Below are 19,707 nucleotides of genomic sequence, written 5' to 3'. Positions count from 1 at the left end.
TTCACTTACATTGATTATATTATTTTACTGCGTATATTGTGCGCTGTATCAATGTTACGTACTGTGCATTTAAATATAATTATATTCACCGATGTAAAAGTTGTCTTGTTTTCGCGTACATGTACAGTACTATTCAAACCTTTGTCATGCGACTATACTTCACCACGCTGGTCAGCGCGGGGCTGCCACTGTTGTTAGCCGTGGCTGGGAATTCATCTCGTGAGCACAAGTTCAGCACAACAGCCACTGCGCCATCGCTGATGGCCATTGAACAAGCCCCCAGGGTATGCACACTGACCGAATATACTTAACATGGAAAGAAGCTAAGCGTCCAACAGTTTGAACACAGCAACAAACAGCACGACAGGGACTTGAGTCCCGTAGATGGAGTGATAATTGCCCCTCCCTGGTAACCGCGTCTGTTTATTGTGACTTTAAGTCAAGCCGAGCTCTTTGCGTTCGTAGCAAACCAAATGTCTGTACTCGGGTCACGCAGACCTTGGTAATTGACATCGTTCGAGCACTAATCACCGACGTCGCGTGTGACACTCGTCGAGGGGACGTCACGAGCATTGCTCCAGGCAGACAAAGTCGACATCAAGATGTCGCTTTCACAAATTAATTCCAGCTTGGTCGATTTAAAAAAAATTATGCACCATTGACGCTGATGTAGTTATTCTTCCCCTATCACCCACGCAAAGGATTCCACACACTTAACGATGTGTTCTTTTGGGGGCTGCCAAAGAGTATGGGGTCCCTGGACATGTACGGACTTGCAGCTAACCTCGGCCGATATACATCAAAGTCACTGCTCATGTTTCATGCTTTTAACCAGTGTGATAGTCTCCGACTTCAGTGGAAAAGACAACTTGACACATTTAGAAAACCTATGAATGTCATTTCAACACGGAATGCCCTGTTAAAAGCTGTGCCAGAAGAGTGTATGACCCTGGATACAGCGGTATATTATTCTTCTTCGATGCGACTGCAACAGCGTATTGCAATAACATCCCCATTGCTTGGAAGCACAACATCTTGACACAGAAAGAAAGTGACAACGATGGGAGCCCCCCCCCCCCCCCCAGCAAAATCGGCACTTCAAGTGGACACTGCTAAGGGCAATTTCTGCTTACTGACCCTCAACTACTCAACTTCCAAGCAAATAACTTAGGGCAGGAATTGCTGCTGTATTGTGGCTGCCAAGATAGTTGTAGGGTACAGTATAGTGATTGTGTGTGGGACAGCAGCCGTGATGGGGATTCGTAGTCTAGTGGACTTCAAATTCCCCTCAACCATCATTGGTGACGAATATCCGAACTGGTTCAGGATTTCCCTTAAGGTTGACTCAGCCTTTAAACGACTACCTGGTATGGTGTGTAGAAATCAGCGTTGGGGAGACAGGCATGGTGCTGGACACCCACCTCCTCGCTTGCTGAGCTGGCTTTCAAAGGTTCTCACGAACAGCACTTGCCCGAACAGTCTGCGTCAACCAAACTCCTAAGCACAACAGCTAACTTGGAAATAAGCTTTCAATAAGTACAAATAAAGGATAAACCATGAAATCTGACAAAAACAACTTCACAGTGTCTGTCACTCTTAGATTCTCAAATTGATGATTTACCAAAAGCTGGTGGAAATGAAATATTTCGCCAAAAATATGGAAATAAACATTCGCCAGTTGGAGAATCTGACCCTTATTGTCTCTCACTGGGTCTTAAAAAAGAAAGATGACTCCTTTCATATAAAACATATAATTTTCAGCCTCTGCATTCTAAATGCAAATTCAGTATTCACAAAAAAACATTAAAGCATGTACATATTTGACCTGGTGGGATAAATAATTGAAAGGAGTCATGTTTTATGCAACCCGTTTATTTTCTACACTATTTTTAGCTGAATAAACAGAAATGTAATATTCCAACACAAACACCCGCTGTAATTAGAAACCCAGTGGAGGACTGTGTATATGATACCGGTTGACACGACCCAAATATGTCTCAGATAACTGCCCAGGCTGTGTTTTATGCTGCTCCACGCGAGTTTTTAGTTTTTATAACGAGAAACAATGAACAACAACCCATACACACCCATGGTGCTTCTTAAAGGCTTATTCTATTCGGGTTTGCTGCAACATCACATAATGTGAGATGAATGAGGTATTACATTTCACAATTATCACGATGTAATTTTCCCATAAGTTATTGTATTTCTTATTTCTGCTGTATGGGTTGCGTGCGTTTCTGCACTTCTAGTATCAATAAACAACAATAAGTGAACGTCGTTCAACTCTCGACATCGACCCGAAGTCGCGTCCCCGTGTTGGCGGATTCGATTTCCCCATTGCGCCACCCAGCGGCAAGATATGAATACATTCATACATTACTTTCTCCAGTACTGCGGTCGAGGACTATTATTATATTTACACAACTGTATTGTGAAGTACATTTACACTAAGGTAACCGAATTGAAAACAAAACGGTCAAACATAACGGTACATATACAAGATACATTTCTAGCAACACACATCGGAAGGCTCAAACACACTGCAGTTTGCGACCCAGAGGTCTCCTCCATCTGCCAGCGCAGCAGTGCAAGCAAGGAGAGACGCTTCTCAGCCCGGCCTCTGTCCGCCAGCAGTGTCGGGCTGGCTGCTCGTGGCGAGCTGCAGCGTGGGGGGGGGGGCTCCACGTCTCTCAAGACGTCTGCCGGTCAGCGTGGAAGAGTAGGCCGACTGCCACTCGAGTGGAGGACCCCCTCAGTGACGTGGGCGAGCAATTGTCGGGCTGTACCGTGACCTCTTCGTCGGTGAATTCATGACTCAATTCCACTGGAAACGGTTACCGGTTTGGGTCGCGTTGGTAGTCACTGTTGGGGTCACGGTTCGGGGGTCACGGTTCGGGGTCACGGTTCGGGGTCACAGTTTGGGGTCACTGTTGGCGGTTACCGGTTCGGGGTCACGGTTCGAGGTCACTGTTGGGGTCATAGTTGGGGGTCACGGTTCGGGGTCACAGTTGGGGGTCACGGTTCGGGGTCACAGTTGGGGGTCACAGTTGGGGGTCACGGTTCGGGGTCACGGTTCGGGGTCACTGTTGGATTATTTGACGAGCTTCCTCCCCTGTATTGTTTGTGTTGCCTCCACAATCACGCTGGGATCGTCTTTCGGGGAGGCCGCCACCCGGCAGTGGATGGCCCACGGCTGACTTCGAGTGGACACGTCGAGTGGACACGTCGAGTGGACACGTCGAGTGGACATGTCACGCACCCCGTCACGAGGATGCGTCACCCTCCACAGGATCACATCCTGACGCCGTGACGTGCATAGCATCAATCGCCGCAGACTTCGATTCGCGATTCCTGCAGATTACGAACGACCAAACGCGGTAAATGATATGCTAATGCGGCGTGCGGGATGAGGAAGAGGACGTCAGGCGAACAGAGGCGGCGAAGGGGAGCGCGAACAACAACAACACGAGGGGGGGGGGGGGGAGTCGGTGACGCGGGTCCGCGGATCGCGGAGTCGACCCGCGGATCGCGGAGTCGACCCGCGGATCGCGGAGTCGACCCGCGGATCGCGGAGTCGACCCGCGGATCGCGGAGTCGATCCGCGACGATTCCGCGGATCGCGACGTCGCAGGCCGTCTCCATGGCGACGAGCGGCGTCCCGGCCTAACAGAGACACCGCGTCCCCGTGTCTCTGTCCCCGTGTCTCTGTCCACGTGTCTCTGTGTCTCTGTCCCCGTGTCTCTGTGTCTCTGTCCACGTGTCTCTGTGTCTCTGTCCCCGTGTCTCTGTCCCCGTGTTTCCGTGTATCTGCCCGCGTGTCTCTGTCCCCTTGTATCTGTCCCCGTGTCTCTGTCCCCGTGTCTCTGTGTCTCTGTCCCCGTGTCTCTGTGTCTCTGTCGCCGTGTCCCCGTGTCTCTGTCCCCGTGTCTCTGTGTCTCTGTCCCCGTGTCTCTGTCCCCGTGTCTCTGTCCTAGTGTCTGTCCCCGTGTCTCCGTGTCCCCGCCTCTGCGCGTCTCCGCGTCGCGGCGCCGTCGCCTCTCGCCGCACGGGCAGGCCGAGGGGTCTCTCGCCATGGCGAGCGGGGACCCGGGGGCCGAGGGGGCCGTGGGGGACCCGGAGGCCGTGGGGGCCCCGGGGGCCCCGGGGCAGGCTCCGGCTCCCCGCGCCCGCGACTCCCGCCTGAGCCTCGACCTGAGCCGGCGCGGCCTCGACTCCGTCCCCGCGGCGGCGCTGCGAGACGCCAGCGGCCTCCAGGTCCGAGACGGCGCCCACCTCGCCCGGCTCACCACCTCCTCCTCCTCCTCCTCGTGTCTCACCTCCCTGCGTCTCACCTGTGCCCGCTGTGTCGTCTGTGTATCACCCGTGTCTCACCTGTGTATCACCCGTGTCTCACCTGTGTATCACCCGTGTCTCACCTGTGTATGACCTGTGTCTCCTGACTTACCTGTGTTTCACCTGCTTATCTTGGCTCACCTGCGTAGCCTGTGCCCGCTGTGTCGTCTGTGTATCACCCGTGTCTCACCTGTGTATAACCTGTGTCTCCTGACTTACCTGTCTCACCTGTGTTTAACCTGTCTCACCTGTTCCCGCTGTGTGTCATCTGTGTATCACCCGTGTCTCACCTGTGTATGACCTGTGTCTCCTGTCTCACCTGTGTATCACCCGTGTCTCACCTGTGTATGACCCGTGTCTCCAGACTTACCTGGCTCACCTGTGTTGCAAATTCAGGGTTGGTGGCGAGAGTTAAAGAGAGAGTTTGTGCAGGGTAATGAATGCTCCTAAATCTCTGTCAACGATCTCTGACGACCAACAACCTGTGCTTAGAACATTGTGAGCTCTATTTTGTTTTAATACAATAGTTGTTAGTTGTGGTACATGTTTTCCTGTGGATTGTATTACAGTGACAATGGAATAATACAGTTTTTATAGGGTGAACGTCATCCCTTGGCTGACTTGAAGCCCTGATTGCTTGCCTGACCCTCTAAATGGTTAAATAAAGCATTAACATTCATCAAGCCGTGATTATTTAACTTTAATTATGAATACATTTAAATATTGTAATTCCTCAATCATAAATGCAGAAACCCACCTACATTCATGTCATTACGATGCATAACTTAATCATGGTATACGAATTGATTGGATTAATAAAGATATATTTTTAATCATTTTACAGGAATTTTTGTAACAGTATATATTGTAAGCTATGATACAAAATTGACCACTTTGAAAGCATTGGTTTGCATATCACAACGAAATATTAAAAATCATGCAATGATATGCTATTGTTATATACAGGAAGCCAGGAAGTTGATAACAACATTCTGCTAAGCATATTAAATGTGGAGATATTTTTGAGCTCTTACTGTGCCCTCGGTCTGTCGCACAATAATGTGACATACTGTGATGGATGATGGTCAAGGATTAGAAAGGGAGTGGCAGCCAAAGAATGGAACGTCGCTTAAAATCCACCAAAGCTGGGTGGATTGTTGTTGCATCCCAGGATCGTGAGAGGTGGCCGCTTGTGGAGCTCTTCATCCAGCAGTAGATTGACCATGGCCGATAATGACGAATGTGTTAAAAGCTCTCAGTATATTGTGTATGTGTGTCATTCGAAACTCGGTTTGCTTGTGCTTGCCAGCACGTGTGCCTGGAAGGCAACAATCTAGTGGAGGTGCCACCTGCTCTGTTTGAATGCCTGCCACGCATGCTGTGGCTTGACCTGCGCAGTAATCGTCTCTGTGGTCTCCCGCCCGCTGTGGGGCAGCACAGGTACCCACTCAATGGACATGCCAAGGACGCACCCGAGACTGAGGACGAACATCCCTCCACTTATATTCACCGAGTTGCTCCCCGCTTTTTTCTCGACGTGCAGACAAAACAAAAATCCGAGCTTTGATTAAATATTTATCCCGAACACAGGAGGTTATTTTCAGCACTCATTGATCTGATGTTTAATTTTAAAATAAAAATGGTTTCATGAAATCGTGTAATTGGTATGGAGTAAAAAAATAAATTGTTTAAAGCTTCTTTTTTAAATGCAAATGGTAGTCACAGGTTGCATATCAGATGTCCCCATTCTAAGCTGCGCAGAATATAATTATATTCAACTCACCGGTGCTTTGGGAATTGGTAAATAATTGGAACCTGCATTTTTTGTAATTGTAAAATATAGAATGTCATTTGAGGCTTTAGAATGATAAAGTCAGTGCAGAACATAACATTTCATCAGTGCTTTGTAGCCTGCAGGTTAACCTTTCATGTCACTACGATACCTTTGATGTGTATGCTGTTATAGTTTTAACTCATCATATTTTGTTGAAATGTTCCATATTCGGTTGGTCGTGTTGCCTGATGTAGGTCTCTGAAAACATTGTTGTTGGAAGGAAATCCAATCACACATTTACCAGCAGAGCTTGGTGAGTTTATGGGTGCACTTATCGTCTCTGTTGCACAATAACACGGTCCACACAGCCCACCAGCAGGGTGGTAATACGTTCTGTACACAAACCATATAATAAACAACACACATTAAAAATACACGCACAGTCACACACACAAGCTTATGAAACCCCTATCTTATATTAAATGATCTGTAAAGAGTAACTATTAATGATTCCCATAAGAGTTGTACAGTCATACGAATAGGTGCAGGCCTTAACTTGCACAGAGGCAAAGTCATAATTTGTATAAATTGTGCAGAGGTGGATTCACATTTTTGTACTCATTTAACAAGGATGAGAAATGTAACGTCATGCCCACTACATTCAATATGCCATAGCAAATAATAGATTACACGCCACAACATTTGAAAACATACATTTCACTCATGGATGCAACATTAAGAGTAAGGACATGAATCGCCGATAGACAACCAATTTAAAATGATACTTTCCTCAGAGAGCATGTTTATTCTGGGAGTCATACGAAATACATTCAACGTATGTTCCTGGCATTCTAAAATATGCTCCCTCTTTTAAGTACAAACTGAATTTTTCCGAGGAGGCAGCATCCAATATCAACGAAACAATATTCATAACATTTAAAAGGTGCTTGGTTATACTGCTGGTTACGGTTACAATTGGATTTGCTCTTGTTAGTTTCGACATAGTCGAAATATCAGCTCGCGGATATCAGCAAGTGATACATTCACACACTGCCGGGCTCAGTGAACCTACAGGTTCATTCAGAGTCTCAAGATGCTTCCAGGAGAATTCCGCGTTGGTGGAGTGTGTGTGGCCCATTGCTTTTGTTTGCATGTGGAAGGAAACGGGGCGGGGGGAGCCCACTTATACAAGAACAAACACTGCACCGCCAGATTAGAAACCCAATTACTGTACTGCCTCGCACCGACACTTTATTTCTCCTACCCCTAGTTGTGATTTGCATATCATCTTAGCACGACCGATAGTAATGCCAACTTATATCGTTCTGGACATTACAAGGGTGCTCACAGACCAGCCTGCATGTCACTCAACTCGGGGTGTGCCCCACCATGCACACCCTAAGTTGTGTTGCATCGTGCTCGCGTGCCTTATGGTGGGGCGTGATCGTTAAACGCAATGATGAATTTCAAAATGAATTCACACCACAACCCTACCTGAAACTCGGAAACTGTCAAACTTTCGTGAAATGACATTTTGCACAAAACGGGCAAAGCATTCGCGGAGTGGCGATGTGTCTCCAGGCTCACACCTCGAGGTTAGTAGTAGTGCCCATCTCACACTAACACTGAGCCAGCGATTTACATTCTTTATTCCCCTCATCTTGCCACAGGGCAAGCATTGGCATAGTATCGCATATTGCATGCACACGATACACGTATACAATAAAAAAACAATTATCCTGTGACTGATTTTGTGAGCATTGTAACATGCTCGCTAGCATCCACTATCATTTATACGCTCTTCACTTATCTGCATATCATATTACCCAAGGCAATCAGCTGATATGACATTCTTATAGCACGTCTTATTATCTTGAAATTTGTGAAGATCAGTGATGGATTCACAGACAAGATGATCACAGTGGGCAAGATTCGTATTACCCGTGATGCCATGGACACAACAAGGCAACCCATGTGTGCAGCTCTTCCGTTACATCTGCAGTGGCGTACAGCTGAGATGAAAAATCATCTGGAAAATGTTTACATTATTTATAAACATACAGATTAAGAGGAAGGCCAAAGATTACCCAGGGGTTCATGTTCAAGGAAATTGCCTTTTTCCTCCCACCCAAGTGTAACTACGCGTTCCTGTAATCCAGCACTTTCGGGACAGGTTTGGTGCATTACACAGCTCTTTATCTTGTCTGTGTAGCCCTGAAAAAAGATTGAAAAAAAGAGACAAAAATAAACATCGCTTTCCAACATCTACTCCTGTGTGACGGGAGGTCGGGGGGAAGCAGGGGAGGGGTGCGGGATGGAGCTGGATGGGCCAAGCTGCTGATTCTAGAATGCAAATGGGCCATCCCTCGATGTTCAATATTGTACCATTTTGTAATATATTCAGAGTTTGTGTGCTGTTATTGAAAGTTTGCTGGTGTGTGCAGGCAGACTGACGTGCCTCAAGTCACTGAGCCTGCGAGGCTGCCCTCTGGAGGAGCCCCCAGCTGACATCGTGCACCGCGGTACCCGCGCCATCCTCCTCTTTCTCAGACAAGTGCTCGCCGCTCGGGCTCTACGGGCCAATTCGCACAGCTGCACAGGTAGACGACAGCAACGTGTTTGCACATTTGACTTGCCCTTAACACCGTCATTTCAGTAGCCGGGCGGTGGTGGCTATGCACGCCTGTAATCCAGCACTATGGATGCAGGGTTGGTTGATCGCACACAAATGTTGTGCAACTCTCTTACCGTGGGCATCGAAGTGGCACATCCTGGCTCGCCAGGAGAAGGCAGTATAGACAAAATGTGGACTTCACCATTTCCGTCTGTATGGGATAGAATGTTTCCCCCTCGCACGTGTGCATTTCTCATGGGTGCTCCAGTTTCATCCCACACGTGATTGCTCATTAATTGGCTGATAACCCCCTCATATATATAGGACTGCAGAGCTTGTGTAACTCGTGCCGGATCACCGTGTTGCTGCCTTCCAGATTGTGGTTGCACGCACCTCTTCGTCGATCTCTCTCTACGAGTAAGCGGATACGGCACGTGTTATAAGTTGAAGTTATTATAAGTCACCAATTTGCGTCTGCTGGTGAATTGCAACTGCTGCTGTACCTCATCTGTTGTCTACCACTCTTATTTTTGAATGAGAACATCACTGGACATTTGTTTCAGTTTGTCATTTATATTCTAAATACATTTTGAAATGTATTATTGTCTCTCTAATACGATGCAGCACAATGATTACATATTTTTTTAATGTATTAACTATTTCATTTCCCAGTCTTTGGATAATGAGAAGAATCCTGGATCTCATGATCCTCGTGATTAGCAGTATGTGATGAATAGGCTGTGGAGTAGTGTATTGGCAAGAGCACCGGAAAACAATGGCAGACTGATGATGATGCTTGCCTCGCCACTTGCTGCGCAATGCCAACCTTCGTTTGTGATTGATAGCAGCATTCGCTCAAATAAAATAATATTTCGTGTCTTTGTGTATTTTGTGTGACCAGAATCTACAGTGGGCAATACTGAACTGTCTTGTGTAGAGGAGAGCCCAAATGAAGAGCTGCATTGCCAAAATTCTCAACAGCTGCAAAGTGAAACAGCAGCGGTCGCGATTCCAGAGACGGATGACCGCCCTTTAGTATCTCAACTCCCTCATGCCTCCAGGTTCACACAGGGTGGTGGACCTCACTCGTCTCGGTAAACTCATTGCTTTTCACTTACCTTCACGCAGCACATCCGAAAAGATCATTGTCATAAACGGACAATGATAATTTCTTGTATTCACTATTTTACTCGTATAAAATATGTACGAATTCACTCTTAAAATGTATATAGATGCCATTAGTATACGGTCAATTACAGTGTATTCCTATGGACTAAAGACAGAAGGTGTTCTCCTGCAGCCACACCATCTGCTTCTCGGTCTCCTCTTTGGTTGGTGACCTCAGGCTGCTGCTGGTGGTGCCTGTCTTGGAATTCTGTCTTCCTTTATTCTACACTTACCCCACCCATCTCAAATTCGTCCGTCCGATTACATCTATAAGACGTTGTCGCTGCCACAGGCGAACTGTGAGGTGGGAAATGCACGGCGGATGACTGATGTCACTCGGCTACCAGGACGCAAAAGAGTTTAATTGGGAAATATACACATAATGGGTTGCAGGGCACTCCTACCGGAGAGAACACAACCCCCACGCAGAGAGAGAGAGAATCCGCACACACACACACACGATGCAGAGAATATGCACACACACACACTCTTGATGCAGAGAGAACACGCACACACTCACACACACGATGCAGAGAGGACATGCACACACACACACTCGATGTAGAGAGAACACGCACGCACGCACACACACACTCGATGCGATGCAGAGAGGACACGCACACACACACTCTTGATGCAGAGAGAACATGCACACACACACACTTGATGCAGAGAGGACATGCACACACACTCACTTGATGTAGAGAAAACACGCACACACAGACACACTTGATGCAGAAAGAACATGCACACAGACACACTTGATGCAGAGAGGACATGCACACACACACACACTTGATGTAGAGAGGACACACACACACTCTTGATGCAGAGAGGACATGCACACACTCACACTTGATGCAGAGAGGACACACACTCACACTTGATGCAGAGAGAACATGCACACACACACACTTGATGCAGAGAGGACATGCACACACACACTTGATGTAGAGAGGACATGCACACACACACACACTTGATGTAGAGAGGACATGCACACACACACACTTGATGTAGAGAGGACATGCACACACTCACACCTGATGCAGAGGACACGCACACACACACACACCTGATACAGAGAGGACATGCACACACTCACACTCAACAGGAGCGTAGCGCGCCGCGTGTGGTCTCACGACGGACCAGCCTCGAGCCATTATTAAAGTTTCCGCATTTCAAGTCTCGCAGGTACAGATTCCAATTGCGAGGTGTTCTGCTTTCTCTACTCACCCTGTCCAGCATGACACTGAACAAAGTTGGTGTCGATTACGTCTCTCCTGAACACACACGAGCATAAGTCCCATCCTACAAGTTCTTACGTAACTCGTTTAATTCATTTCAAATACAATATTTCATTGCAGTTTGATGGCCATTTGCTTTCGAATTCTCGATTCTCCCAATCATTAAAGCATATTTAATTAAATTATCAACATCTGACATTTCGCAGTGTAGCCATGGGGAAGTGGCAACGCTTAACCTTGGAAAAATACAACAAATGTCCACCCGCATTGTGCAACATGATCACGAACGCCTGTGCGTTTACCCCACTATCATCCGCAGAGACAGGAAGGTGGCATCAGGCGTCAAATCCCAGCCCCGCAGCTGGGCCGTGGACATTGCGAGGCGTGAGCAGCGCAGCAGGGCAGCAGAGCAAGCCGAGCAGCTCAGGAGGTGAGATGCGAGGAGCGCGAGGCAGCATCCGCTTTGACCGCCACTTTAGGTGCTGAGGCTGTGTCACACGGAACTGCATTGAGGGTGAAACTGCAATGACAAGGCTTACGGTCAAATTATATTTGTTTTTCTGACATTCTCACTCGTAAACACGCATGCAGGGCCAGGCGTGATGGCGCACAGCTGTAATTGCACTATGCAAACACGATTTTTGTCCCTGGGTAGTGTTATTTTTTTATTGTTTATGCCTAAAAAGTATAGAAAATGGCTATTATTCCCCACAAACTTTGCTTTTGTGACCAGGACTTTATGTGAAGGAATTACACAAATGCACACCACGTTTTCTAATTGAAAATAGGTACATTTCAAAATATCACTGTCCTGGTCACAAAAAGCAAAGTTTGTGGGGAATAATAGCCATTTTATGTATTTTTGAGGCATAAGCAATACCCAGGGACAACATTTTTGTGTTACGGTGTTATTAATCTCTTCTGGAGACAAGAGTCAACGAAGTCCATAATGCTTTACAGAATATTCAGTTCATGTATACCCCCCCCCCCCATCAACTGTCACACCGTCATTGGCAAGATTACTTGGAACTGCAAGATAAACCGTCAACATTGAAGGGCACCACGTTGAATGTACAATGCTCTCAGCCTTGTCGAAGCCACCATCTCAGAAGAGCTGAACAACATTTCACTGTCCCAGTCACATTTTCAACTCCTTTGAAGTTGGTGGTCTAAACAATAACACGGCCACATGTTAAGTTATGTTCAGCTGATGGCTTAGACAAGGTTGAGAGCATTGTACTGTATATACAATGTAGTGGTCACTTGATATGAATGCACAGCATGATTGGGAGTCGTGACTTCTTGGTGTTAATGAGCATCACACCTGCATGCATTCTCCTGTGGTGACGGGGTTTCTCATTATTACAAAAAGTGTTGAATTTGAAACGTTGGAGGGAAAATTACTCAAAGATTCCATCTCAGCGTCTGTGCCTTGTTCTTTGTATCTCCGTGTCTGTCCCTGTGGCTGATACCATCTCTTTTTCTCTGCGTCTCCCTGTTGGCCACTGCCATCCCTTGGAGCGTTGCTGTGGTGTGTAAGAGGCAGCATCAGTAGGCGGAGAGGCACGGAGGCTGCAGCGAGCGTATAACGTTGCTTTGTTGCAGAATAACCCCGCAATTCACGAACCACAATTTTGCCAGCAGAGTCTTTGCATTCCGCACCTGGCGATGAAACAAACGCGCCATCGCCCTGTTTACTCAGAAATGGGGAGGCCCTGCGGGATTGGCGCACGAAGGCCAAGCAAGAGCAGCGGCAAACGCAGAGTGAGAGATGCGGCCAGGGCCTGGAAGCGAGCGTCCTTGACCAGGTGCCGCACGGTCACGTGGAAGTGCACATCGCACACAGAGCTGTGCATGTATGTAAGCACATCGCACACAGAGCTGTGCATGTATGTATGCACATCGCACACAGAGCTGTGCATGTATGTGTGCACATCGCACACAGAGCTGTGCATGTATGTGTGCACATCGCACACAGAGCTGTGCATGTATGTGTGCACATCGCACATAGAGATGTGCATGTATGTGTGCACATCGCACACAGAGCTGTGCATGTATGTGTGCACATCACACATAGAGATGTGCATGTATGTGTGCACATCGCACACAGAGCTGTGCATGTATGTGTGCACATCGCACACAGAGCTGTGCATGTATGTGTGCACATCGCACACAGAGCTGTGCATGTATGTGTGCACATCGCACATAGAGCTGTGCATGTATGTGTGCACATCGCACACAGAGCTGTGCATGTATGTGTGCACATCACACATAGAGCTATGCATGTATGTGTGCACATCACACATAGAGCTATGCATGTATGCGTGCGGGAACTTCTTTCACATCGTGCGTAGCCAATTGTGCTAATCGGAAGTGAAAAAGGATGATTTCAAGAGCCATGTACAAGGTGTATTGAAGTCACGTGTTGCAGACTGATTGCTTATACGTCACACAGCAGCCAACGTGTGGCCTTTTAGTTTCCTTGAAGTTAATTGAAATGCTTTTGCTTTATCTGGTGCACACGTGCCTGAAAATTGTTCACAGTTCATACATTAAACATTTGCTCTTGCAAGACGGCCACTTAAATATCCTTTTTCAGATAAAATTAAATATTGATTGAAATTGCGTGTGAACCTTTAAAATGGCTTTGATCAAATGGAACAGCCAAGCATTTTTTAAGGACCAAAAGCCGATGAGTCTGGCTGTAATGGGACACCATTTATACATATTGCTTCATAAAATGTAATATTGTGCACTTTAGCGTCTCGTTGCACGAGGTTAATGCACTTTTGCTGTTAGTGGATGCTGGCGACACACAATAACAAAACACGTTATCTGCAACACGAGGATTACAAAAATATATATCGCGATACAAATGCATCTGCCAATACAGTTCTGGTTTGCACGACAGATATTTACAAGTATAGACCACGATAATACTTAACACGGAGGAGTCTTTACTTCTGAGAAAAGCTCTCTTTTGTTAGATTTGTGCAAGGTGATTGACATGTACTTAAAATGTTTCTTTAGCCTTTGTTGTTATTGTGTACAGGTGGTGAGGAATGCGCCGTTCGGCACAGATCCAGCTTACTATCCCAGTGTGGCTCGAGCAAAGCCCGGCTCCCTTGGGAAGGCCGAGCCGCGAGCCGCCACTCACAGTGGGCAAGAACTGCACGGAGCCAGGTGAGAGCTCTCCTCCCTCCCCCTGCTGCCACAGGTGATGCCCGCCGACGAGACAGAGCTACCACCGGCATCATCACGCATCCAGTCAGGAACTTTTCAGATTGAACGCACTTCGCTGTACTGTAAGCAAGAGCCATGCACAAGTGTTCCTGCACAGACCAGAGAGGTGTCCTTTCATACAGCTGCAAGGAATCTTAGGGACTTTGAATATAGGCACAAGCAGAGAAGTCTTGGGCATTTCGTTACAGGATAGGGAGAGCTTTTTGGAAGTTTAAAACGAGCATGGCAGGAAAGCGTAATTGGTGCGAGTCGGAAAGAGAACGTTGTGATGAATGGGGCACACGCGCAGGTCCGAGTCGCCGCGGTACCAAGCCAGGCATGGGAGTGGCACCTGGAGGCCAGCGACTCAGGCGGGATGCTGTAAGAACTGACTGGGAATGGGGTCAAGTGTCGACTTCGGAAATCTGAGATGAAGTAGAAACGATGATGTGTGACGCATCAGCACCAGTTGATCTATCGATTAGTTTGTGTTTGTATTGATATCATTGGTATTTAGGTTTACGAGTTCATTACTGTGCCTCATTACACAACACACTTGATAACGCGCACATGCACCCACGTTTTCTTTCAAGTTTGCGAATGTGTGCATGGCCAAGGATGCGTGCGTCATATCTATTATTTGGGCGTTCGCTTCATGGGTCGTGGGTTCGTTCGTGTGCGGCTGTATGCGACGCTGCAGGTTGGCACGGGAGCGCGAGCTGCAATTGCGCGTGCGGCAGCACATCAACGCGATGTTGGAGCGACGGGCGCAAGACAAAAGCACACCCCGCAGCACAATGCAGGCAGCCCAGAGGGAGATACAAGTGGTACTACATGTGTGTGTGTGCCGCATGTTAGATACAAGTGGTACTACGTGTGTGCCGCATGTTAGATACAAGTGGTACGACGTGTGTGTGTGTGTGCCGCATGTTAGATACAAGTGGTACTACGTGTGTGTGTGCCGCATGTTAGATACAAGTGGTACTACGTGTGTGCCGCATGTTAGATACAAGTGGTACTACGTGTGTGTGTGCCGCATGTTAGATACAAGTGGTACTACGTGTGTTGGTGCCGGCATGTTAGATACAAGTTGGTACTACGTGTTGTGTGCCGCATGTTGATACAGTGGTACTACGTGTGTGTGTGCCGCATGTTAGATACAAGTGGTACTACTGTGTGTGTGCCGCATGTTAGATACAAGTGGTACTACGTGTGTGTGTGCCGCATGTTAGATACAAGTGGTACTACGTGTGTGTGTGCCGCATGTTAGATACAAGTGGTACTACGTGTGTGTGTGCCGCATGTTAGATACAAGTGGTACTACGTGTGTGTGCCGCATGTTAGATACAAGTGGACTTGTAGGACGGTAATGATGACTGTGTAAGTCTTGATGTCCACGGGGGGTGCATTGTCCGCACAAGCCATATTTTGGATAGCCCTGGTTGACAGACTTCGTCTTAAGTATCCGAGGTAATAGGAATGTTTTAGCGCCCATCCTTGCCTCAATTAGGGATTCCTTGAAATCAGCAAATTCGTGTAGACCTCCCCGAAGCAGTGGCTTTAGGATGGGGAATGCGCACAATTGTCTACCAAGCTGTTCAGGAAATGGCACTCGAGTTTTTTCTGAGGTGCGTCGTAACGACGATGGCACAGGTGAATCACCGTGGGAAACTGGCGGTTGTGCCGTACAGGCCCAGCAATTGCAGCGGGAGCTGTCGGGGCAGGGCCGGCGGACGCCGCTGGATTACCGCTTCACGGCCTTCACCGGAGACCCTGTCCGCGACCACGCGGCGCGCGGCCCCCTGCGCAGGACCTCCTCTCCTGCCACCGCACACAAGGCCCATCTGGCGTGAAGGATTCCACCCACTCGAGGTCAAGCTCAAAAGGCCAATGCTAATTATGCTACCACACCTCACCATCAATTTAGTGTCCCGTAATGGTTGCAATGTCAGCTTGGGTTATAGGGTTACCTAACTTGGTGAATTCTTGCTACAAGGAATAACAATATCACAAGTTATAAAAGCCTACGACTTTCCATAAGATGTGAGACTTGCAATACAACTTGCTGTGCAGTACCTACAAGCAGAAGCTGTGAAGAGAAAACGTCGAGACCGGGGTTGGTGAACCACAGACCAGTTTATTGTTGAGAGCAAATCAAGGAGAAATACAAGACTTGACAAAATAGCATTTCGTCCATATGAGAGTTGCATTTAAATTAGAACTCGAAATACAAATCTCATGAAAATTAGTCTCCCCAAACCAGTTTAAACGTTTATGATTTCAATATTAACCACTCCATCCGGACGGAAATCTGCACAAAGTTGCTTGAGCGTGCAATAACTTGAAGGATACCTTTGGACAAGAACTGCAGTTTATTGTTAGGGACGTCGATTCAATTGATATCGTGAGCGCTCAATGGACACGAGTGAAGGCATCAATAAATACCATTTTAACAAGACAGCACTGCCGCTTCCCAATGTGACACTTTCAGAAGGCAAAGCAACTTAATTGTAAATTATAATTTACAAGGTTCTTCATGCTATTCAAAATGTCAGGAACAAACTTAACTGTTCCAAATCAATCCAGTAAAGCTAATGTAATGTTAAATTGTCATGCGTTGTTGGGTTCAAGGATATAGGGTGAACTGGAACATTTTTGTTAAAGGATCAACTTATTTTAAGGCCAGTACTCTGTTCATGACAAGAAATGTACCCACATATACACTGCAGAAAAACCTTTTTACAAGGCCGCAAACATCCTTAAGTCTAAGTTGTTAACAGGCGTTTTGGTATTTAGAATGTCCAGATATTTAAATTGGTAAAGCGAGATGAGCATGTGGTCTGCTTTGTACACAAGTTATTCCAGCTCCTTTGTACCAGCGTTCCATCTCTACCAGTCTCCTAAATTCAGATATCAATTACAATCTGTAATTCAGATGTCTTGACTGGTAAAGAGGGAAAGGTGTTACTGTGGTGTGGCACAAGTTTGCAAAATGTTTGTGAAGTGCTATCTTTTCTTTAGAGATGACCGTGTCGGAGCTAACCATTTGCAGCCCCTAGGGGATCGTGTTCATCGTGCACACCGTGCATCTGTGTGTGAAATTATACATCCCACATACGCACATTGAAAGCCGTTAGGTGCACACGAGGCGGTGAGCGTACGCGCCCACGGTCGTCGGTGCCCTCGCCCGTCAGGGCTGCGCGTGCGTGGCGGCCAGGCCCACCGCGCTGGCGTGGGCGGTGAGCAGCGCGACGGCCTGCCGCGTTTCCAGCGTGAGGCGCGCCTCATGCAGCCAGCTGTCGGCCACGCGGCGCGCCTCGCCCCGCAGCGCCGTCACGAACCTCGCCGCCTGCTCCAGGTCGCCGTGCTCCAGGCAGAAGGCGGCGTAAGCGAGCACGCGGAACGCGTCGCCCAGCTCTTCCGCCGCCACTCCTTCCGCTGGGGGCTTCAGCGTGGCTGGCTCCAACATCAATGCGGCCTTCGCGCGCGCACACACACACACACACGTACAGAAGCAAGAGTTGTATAAACACACACTTGAATGGAACTACACATCCACAAAGGGACGCACAATGCACATTAGTGTCCGTGACAGATAACAGGCATCTACGCAAAAGGAGCCTACAATTTTGACAATACATTGCCTACTTGCAAAAACTGTGACATTTAATGTAAACAATGAACGTGACCACTTAAACATATATGTTGTAACACTTTCCAAAAACAGTTTAAAGCTTTTATGAATTGCCGCCATCCGTCGATCCGTAACTGGGTACGATAACTCATAAAATATGGTCCACTATGAACAAAACAGTCGTATAAAATGGTGCTTCTACTCGGGACTTACCCAACTGAAAACTGCCCAAATTAATCAGAGGGTACCCAAAACTGGAAGATCAAAGCCGGTGCAAAAAGTACACAGTGCAATTATTTGTAGCCCTGACAGCTTCCATTTGCTTTTGCACTGCTATCCCAAAGTTTCCAAAGACAAATATTGGAACGTGTTACATATCCCATGTATATGCATTACATTTTTTGTGATATTTGAACAAAAGGAGTTGTTTTCAGTTCTAGCGATGCGACTACCAACTGCATTGCGTGTTAATAGTGTCACTTGAACTGCTCGTTCAGTGAAGCGCGTTGGTTTCCCCACATGCCCCACACCACAACCACTCTTTTCCTGCACGCTCACTGCAAGCACCACTGTTGTCATTGTTGCTTTTAAACTGTTATGATAATGAGACCGTGTTATTTATGTCTTACATTTATGTTTGTAGAAGTTGCATTAAATATTTTGGCAGTTGCTTTTTTTTAAGTCCTTTATATTTACACTTACCAAGGTTGAAAACGTTCGTTACCGCTCGTGGTACGTTACCTCTCGTGGTACGTTACCTCTCGTCGTACGTTACCTCTCGTCGTCCATCCATAACAAGGGAGACACTGGAGCTCTTCTCAAGAGCATTCAATGACAAAACTAGAGTATAAAGTTGGGTTGCTATTATAAACTTTCCCGAATGAAAACAGGCCAAATTTATCAAAGAGTTCCCCAAAACTTGGAGACACAAACCAGAATCAAGGGAGGAAATGTATCAATAAAAGTCGATTGGAAGATGCATGGTAAAGCTATGGTTTATATAAGTGCTTATGCCTTGCACATTATGCTCATGGCAATGGGGAGGGGCTGGGTGGGGAGGGAGGGGCTAGATGGGGAAGGCGGCCACGGCACTCAATCTCTACATTTAAGCCGCCAATTCGTTGAGCCATCATTCGAGGCAAGGTCACTTCCGAATCGTATACAGCTCAGTGGGCCCTGCCCAGTCAAAATAAAACCGTTAGTTGAGCACTGTACACATTTCTGCACAGGGCACTGTACACACGTGTGCTGTAAGGCTTTTGCCCGCCCTCACAGTCGGCCATATTTGCGGAATACACCACGCTGCCATTGACCCTGGCCATTGACCAAGCAACCCAACGTTCCTACCAGCTCCCTCCACAGGAATGTGTTACTTCATTTGCCATTTAGACCACAAATTATGATCAACCACATTGTAAGAATTGATACCTGGGCAGCCTAAATATGAAGAGTGCGGATCGCTCAGCTTCAGCAGCAATCCACCGTGCTTGCACCTGTGCTTATGCACGGCCATCTCACCCATGGCGCCTGATGGCTATTTTGTGCACCTGCTGAGATCTGACGATAACACCGCTATTTTCTCAGGACGCTTTTGCACATCCCCAAGATGAATTTGGCCTACCTAGCCCAACGTTACCTGCAATTACGGACGAACATCCTGGATGAAAACATTTTCCTGAGCGCCGGCTCAGAAACGACTTGACATTTAGGGAAT

At 47.3% G+C, this 19,707-nt stretch overlaps 2 protein-coding genes across 5 annotated transcripts in view; one reads left to right on the top strand and one right to left on the bottom strand.

Moving 5' to 3' along the window:
* The first annotated feature begins 3,080 nt into the window (after positions 1 to 3,080).
* Positions 3,081 to 16,621, top strand: LRRC27 (leucine rich repeat containing 27). Of its 3 annotated transcripts, none has more exons than XM_061552741.1 (10): positions 3,081 to 3,380; positions 5,645 to 5,775; positions 6,364 to 6,422; positions 8,554 to 8,709; positions 9,625 to 9,817; positions 11,457 to 11,567; positions 12,840 to 12,945; positions 14,190 to 14,320; positions 15,060 to 15,186; positions 16,051 to 16,621. In XM_061552741.1, the coding sequence occupies exons 2-10, from the start codon at positions 5,711 to 5,713 to the stop codon at positions 16,210 to 16,212; spliced, it is 1,110 nt and encodes a 369-aa protein (XP_061408725.1). In that variant the 5' UTR covers positions 3,081 to 3,380; positions 5,645 to 5,710; the 3' UTR covers positions 16,213 to 16,621. The 3 variants fall into 3 exon arrangements, with proteins under 3 accessions (XP_061408725.1, XP_061408724.1, XP_061408723.1); XM_061552740.1 differs by lacking the exon at positions 3,081 to 3,380 and adding an exon at positions 3,436 to 4,257 and having other exon boundaries at positions 9,634 to 9,817; XM_061552739.1 differs by lacking the exon at positions 3,081 to 3,380 and adding an exon at positions 3,438 to 4,257.
* The window catches only part of IMMT (inner membrane mitochondrial protein), a 17,954-nt gene continuing 14,723 nt past the window's right edge, over positions 16,477 to 19,707 (bottom strand). For both annotated transcript variants that reach the window (XM_061552727.1, XM_061552728.1), the window contains one exon: positions 16,477 to 17,837. In XM_061552727.1, coding sequence (XP_061408711.1) covers positions 17,550 to 17,837 — 288 coding nt within the window. In that variant the 3' untranslated portion in view covers positions 16,477 to 17,549. The remainder of the gene's footprint in view (positions 17,838 to 19,707) is intronic.

The sequence above is a fragment of the Lethenteron reissneri genome, chromosome 17 (assembly GCF_015708825.2).
Source record: "Lethenteron reissneri isolate LAM-NWPU_2019-01 chromosome 17, ASM1570882v1, whole genome shotgun sequence".
NCBI lineage: Eukaryota > Metazoa > Chordata > Hyperoartia > Petromyzontiformes > Petromyzontidae > Lethenteron > Lethenteron reissneri.
This window is presented reverse-complemented; position numbering and strand designations above follow the sequence as displayed.